Genomic DNA, 5,967 nt, shown 5'->3' on the forward strand with positions numbered 1-5,967 from the left:
GCCCTGGCACCACGCGCTGAGCTGTGCCAGGTCTCTGCCGACACTGCGGTGCCCTGGCACCACGCGCTGAGCTGTGCCAGGTCTCTGCCGCCAGCGCGGGGCCCAGGATGGGACAGACCAGCGCAGCTGCGGGGGCTGTGGGCAGGTCTGGGGCCATCCCCGTCCGGCTGCATCAGCTGCTTCTCCCCGGGCTCGGCCGTAGGTGTCGGCGCTGGCGAGCGCGGGCGGCGCAGAGAACCTGATCGTGCTGGAGCGCGCCAAGCACCGGCCCCACGAGATGGGCTCCGTGCGCTGGGCCGGCAGCACCTTCGGGCCCATGCAGAAGAGCCGCTTGGGCGAGCATGAATTCGAAGCCCTGATGAGAATGCTGGACAACCTGGTGAGCACCGGCCAGTGCCAAAACACATCAAGCTCCCCCAAAACACACAAAAATATCTTTTTTTTGTTGTTTTAAATCCCTGTATTACGACCGAGTGCTCTCTGCCTTTCTAGGGTTACCGCACGGGCTACACCTACCGCTACCCCTTCGTGCAGGAGAAGAGCAAGCCCAAAAGTGACGTGCTGATCCCCGCCACGGTGACGGCCTTCGTCTTCGAGGAGGAGGCCGCCCCTGTCCCCGCGCTGCGGCAGCACGCCCAGAAGCAGCAGAAGGAGAAGACGCGGTGGCTCAACACCCCCAACACCTACATGAGAGTCAACGTGGCCGAGGAGCAGCAGGGCAGCGCCGGCAGCCAGAAAACGAAGACGACGGTGCGGAGCTGCCACGACGTCCCCGGCAGGGCGGGGGGCGGTCAATTTGGGACGGGGGCTGGCTTGGGAATGGCATCAGCCCCCCGACCCAATGTTTACTTTAAAATCCCACCTCCCCAGCTCTGGGGGCTGAGCGCCACAGGTTCTATCAGGGTCTCCCCTCCAACCTCTCTTCACCGACTTGTATTTATCGGGGTTTTGACACACAGTGGCTGAAAGCGGATGAGGTAGAAAAAGGCAGCAGCGGGACCCCCATCCGAATCGAGAACCCCAACCAGTTTGTGCCCCTCTACACGGACCCGCAGGAGGTGCTAGAGATGAGGAACAAGGTACAGTCCCCATCTTGGAAGTCCCCGATGGGTTTTGGGACGCGGGAGCAGGGGTCTGGGCAGAGCCTGGGGCAAAGGGGAAGCTTTTCCCCCCTCTCCTCGCTCTGCATCTCGCCCGCAGATCCGGGAGCAAAACCGCCAGGACGTGAAGTCAGCCGGGCCCCAGTCACAGCTGCTGGCCAGCGTGATCGCCGAGACCAGCCGTAGCCCCGTACGTGCCCCCCGTGTGCCCAGCCCCAAGTGCCCTCCCCGGAGCACCCAGCCCCTTCCCTGCCTCCTTGGCATCCCACCAGCCGGGGGTGAGGGGGTGACGCCGCGCCGGGGTGGCTGTTTCAGTCCACAGAGAGCCATTTAGGGGACACGGAGGCCAAAGAGGCATCCCGGGAGGAGGCACCCCCTGAACCGGAGCCCCCCAACCCCTTCAGCCAGCTCACGGACCAGGAGCTGGAGGAGTACAAGCAGGAGGTGGAGAGGAAAAAGCTGGGGCTGCAGGGTAGGAGGGGTATGGGGGAGCCCGGATCCCCGATCCTCCTTGGGGCCCAGCACCCAGCGGACCCCGGGGCCAGCACATCTCTCCACCGACAGGCGAGAAGGAAAGTGCTGCAGAGGAGAGCCAGGCTCCCCCCCCGGAAAAATCCCCCCCCGCCTCCCCGCCGCAGAGCCCGGCCACGGTGCCAGCAGAGAGCCCGGCCCCGACGCCTGCGGAGCCCTCGGAGGGTGAGTGGGGCCGGCGAGCGCCCGGGCTCACCCGGCAAGTGGAGATGAGGAGCTGGGGTGTCCAGTCAGCAACCAAAACGGGGGGGGCTGAGGGTGGCTGTAGCCAGACCCGCCAAAATGCAGATAAATGTCACCCTCCCACGTCCCTTTGCCTTTCCCTCGGGGGGTCCCGCGCCAGTGGGGGCGAGTACCGACGGGGATTCACATCACAAAGGCACCACTTGCCTTGAACACCACAGCAGGAGGACGTGAGTGTCCACCGGTGGCTTTGCGGGGTGGCAGGGGACACCTCTGTCCCCCTCCGAACGCGCTGACGGGTGTGACATTCCTGTTACTTTATGCTCCCTACAACGGGTCTCAGGGTGCGGGAGGGCAGCGGGAGCGCGCGGCTTCTCGCTTTCTCATCGTGTCTCGTGGTGTCTGTCTGTCTGTCTCTCCACAAACGTCTTCCTTTCTCTTTCCTCCACGTGTGGCTTTCACCCAAGGAGTTACCTCTGACTCTGAATACTTGTCACCGTAGTAAGTACGGAGAGGCCGTCCTTGAGCCTCGCTAGCTCGGGGCGACCTTGCTCTCCGCGGCCCGTTTCAGAACCGCTCCTCTGGGGAGCGACGCAGAAGGAAATGCCTTGGGTTGCCTTGTTTTGTTGTGGGTTTTTTTTGCTGCCTGCTTTATTTCCAGCGGCGAGGCCAGGACGGAGCCAGCCGCCTTCCCTGCCTGCCTCTTCCCAGCTCTCCATCCCACCGTCGCTCGTCCCACGGGGAAGGGGGGGGGAAGAGTCAGGAAAGCGGCACCTGTGGTGGGAGCGGATTTGGTCCCAGCACTCTCCGTCCGTGGGAGCCAAATCCTGCTCCTGCCCAGGTCACACCGGCGAGTTGGGGGAAATCTAAACCTCCACAGTGCCGGTCACCGCTGCCCCAAGCCTCACCTCTCCTCTTTCCCCTCTCCAAGGTGACAAGAAGGCGGACGGCGGCCAAGCGCCAGCCGATTCCGCCACCGAGAAGGAGCCGCCGGCGGTGGTGAACGGGAAGGACGAGGAGCAAAGCACCGAGGAAAACCTGGGCAAAACCGGGGGGCGGACAACTGCCCCCGCCAACACCAACCAGGATGCCCCCAAGGAGAAGGAGACAGTGACCAGCAGCCCCGTCTCCCCCGAAGGCTCACCCTCCAAATCACCCTCGAAGAAGAAGAAGAAATTCCGGACCCCGTCTTTCCTGAAAAAAGGCAAAAAGAAGGAAAAGATCGAATCTTGAGTCTCCTCCGAGGCCTCCCGCCGCAGCGGTGGCCGGGAACCTCTCTGGACGGAGGCGCTGAGGTGGAGGGACGGCTCCTGCGTCGTGCGTCTGGCCGAGGCGCAGCCGAAAACCCCGGAGGCGAGTTGTTTTCTGGGGACTCCTGGCACGAGGCACCTCGTCCCCTGTCACCCGCTTTTGGAGGCGGTCACCGAGCTTACGAAAGATTGTGGCCCCTGTTTGCCGCTTGGGGAAATACCCGCTGCAATCTCCCTCCTCCCACGAGCTCTCCCTTCTCCTTCCTGGGCACCAGCCCCTTCCCACGTCTGGGCTGAGGGTTGGTTTTTTTTTCCCCACCCACCGCTTGCAGAGCCCTCGTGAAATGTGGGGCGCAGCCCAAATCCGCTTGGTTTGAGGAAGAAAAGGGTGTTTTGTTGTTTTTGTTTTTGTTTTTTTTACCTTCTGTTTCAAGCTCCGCTGGAATGGCTTTGGCTTCACCCCTGGGGCAAAATTGTTGGCCACTTTGCCAGGGGAATCAGCTCAAGCCGAATGTGGAGGGATTGCTCTCCCTGAAGGAGAGGCCGAGGCAGTGGGCCTGGGAGCCTTTCCTTCCAGGACTGTAATCTCCCTCTCCCCGGGACAGAAAGTCACTTTCAGTCCCCTTCTCCTGGTGCCACTGTCTCACGTATTCACCGTAGGAGGATTTCACACCGCCGGGAAAGCCCCCGCGACACTGCGCGAACTGCACCTGAGAAGGGAGAAGAAAAGAGCCTCCGGGAAGTGTCTGTGTTACTTAAAACTGAGCAAAACTTCACTCACTAAGTGCTACTTTGGGATGAACACACACTGCTGATTCACTTCAGTCAGAGGCACTGCCAACACCGCCACCCCCAAGCCCACCACCACTTCCCAGTGACGCTGGCACCAAGCGCCGTGCCAGCTCTCTGCTCGCACCGACCCCGGGCGCAGCGAGCACCCGTCCACGTAGCCAAGGCCAGATCGTTGCTTTTCCCCAGCTCTGGACTCCCGAGCACAAGTTAAAATCCTCCTCCTTGGTGTTCCCGTCCCACCCAGCCTCGCCTCCAGCGCTCCCGACGGCGACACGACCCATCCTTACAACCTCCCCGCCATGCCCAAAGGGAAGAAGAAAACCAGCGATGCCCATGTGCCCCGCAGCTGCTTCAATGCTGGTATTTAGGGGACAAAACCAACAGGATCATCCCCCCCCGCCCCCTGCAAACCAGAGGGGTTTGCCATGTTCTGGGGGTGCTCACCCCAAGCCTGCCTGCACAGGCAGCTGCCCGTGTGGGCAACGCTGCCGTGGGGAAAGGGCTTCCCTGACACAGCCCAAGCGCCCACTGGGTCCTGTCTGCCGGGGGCTTGGGCTGCAGCAAGGAGCCCCAGACCCCCCCTCCGAGGGCACTGAGTTTCCTCACCCCAGTATGATTTTCCCACGTGCCACCACTACGTTTTCAAAGCCTGTTTGCTGCTGCGAGGCAGCTCTTGGTTTCTGTTTTCCCCACCAGAAGAGCAGAAACCCTGTGGGCCAGGCAGCAGCTCTGGGGGTGAGGACACGGGGCGGAGCAGGGTGCAGGCAGGGAGCAGTCAGAGGGATGAGGTTTGTAAACACAGGTTGGTTTTCTTTGCAGGGGTGTGCCAGGCAAATTCTGAATTGAAAAGTAAAACGTGAGAAGCTTTTAAAAATTTATAAAAATACACACCTGGCAGGTATGTTGCTGGAGCCCCAGAGCCGGCCTGAGCCCAGTATTCGGGGAGAGCATTTGCCCTGTCTAATGTCCACGCCAAGCTCCAGTGCTGGGTGAGAGCCACAGCCTCCCCATCACGGTCCTGCAAGGACCAGGGTGCGGGGCAAGGGGAGACCCTGAGCTCCTAAATTCACCATCTGTGACAGAGGGCGGCAGCACCAGCCCGCTGCTGCCTGTCTTATCTATTCTGCAGCCAGCCTTTGAGCCACAAACCTCAGCTCTGGAGCCGTTTCCTGTGGGGTGGTGTTTACTGCCACTGATTTTTAAGGCTCCTTGAGGCCATTTTTACCATCTAGCCTGTCCTCCTGCATGACCCAGGCCAGAAAAGCCCCCGCAGGGATGGTTGCATCCCCCAGCCGGCACGGTCGCTCCCGGGGCGATCACCTGAATCACAACACTGCCACACAGCCGGTGCCGCCGCAGGGAGGCTGCAGCTCCTTTTCCTTCAGGGGTCTGTCCCCAGAGGCTTTGTGACCCCTTTTCTCCAAGGGCTGGGGGTTTTTCAGAGGAGACAGGGATTTGTTTCCCACCCTGGGTGGAAGTCTGGGGCACATCAGGCATCTCACGCAGCGCAGGGAAGGGAGAGATCCCGGTGCCTTCAGCCGGGAGGAAGGCTCAAATGGCCGCCGCCGCGATGTGGGTCCTCAGTGCTTAGCTAGAAGAAAACAGATACAGGCTCACCCCTCTGGAGAACTCTCCCCTTCTCCCCTGCAAGCATTTTGCCCGCTGCTTGCAGGCAGGCCCCTGGCTCGCTGCTTTTTCTCTCACCTCTTTTTGGCAAGGCTGCCTGGAGCCAAGCACCCTAGTCTGGGCTCTGGGTGCGGGTTTTCTGCAGCGGAGAGGTTGGGATGTGTCCCAGGCGTCGTTATATCATCACTCCAGAGTCCCGAGAGGTGTTTGATCGCCGCCCACAGGCCTTGTGCTCAGCGCCCTCCATATCTGCACCCTCAACTGCAAAGAGGAGAGGCAGGATTTCCATCTTTGGTCACAACTACACCAACACACGGCAGGAAGAGGAGGGTGATGCCAAGGTTTCAACTGGATTCCCACCTGGTTTGCTGCCTGGGGCTGGCAGACGCCCCGGCGAGGGTGCGGTTGCTGAACCCCCACCGCAGTGAAGCTGAGAAGAGCCGCCTGTCCCCGGGTCTGCCACCGCGGCCTGGAGGGGAGCGCGG

General features: G+C 61.6%; 1 protein-coding gene across 1 annotated transcript in view; it reads right to left on the reverse strand.

The window, feature by feature from the left end:
• The window catches only part of SNRNP200 (small nuclear ribonucleoprotein U5 subunit 200), a 36,760-nt gene that overhangs the window by 981 nt on the left and 29,812 nt on the right, over nucleotides 1-5,967 (reverse strand). The window contains 4 exon segments of the mRNA XM_026866912.1: nucleotides 2,723-2,852; nucleotides 2,898-3,008; nucleotides 3,088-3,242; nucleotides 3,712-3,774. Coding sequence (XP_026722713.1) covers nucleotides 2,723-2,852; nucleotides 2,898-3,008; nucleotides 3,088-3,242; nucleotides 3,712-3,774 — 459 coding nt within the window.

Source organism: Athene cunicularia, unplaced genomic scaffold (genome assembly GCF_003259725.1).
Source record: "Athene cunicularia isolate RWA unplaced genomic scaffold, athCun1 BOjh375561_part1, whole genome shotgun sequence".
In the NCBI taxonomy this organism is placed as follows: Eukaryota; Metazoa; Chordata; class Aves; order Strigiformes; family Strigidae; genus Athene; species Athene cunicularia.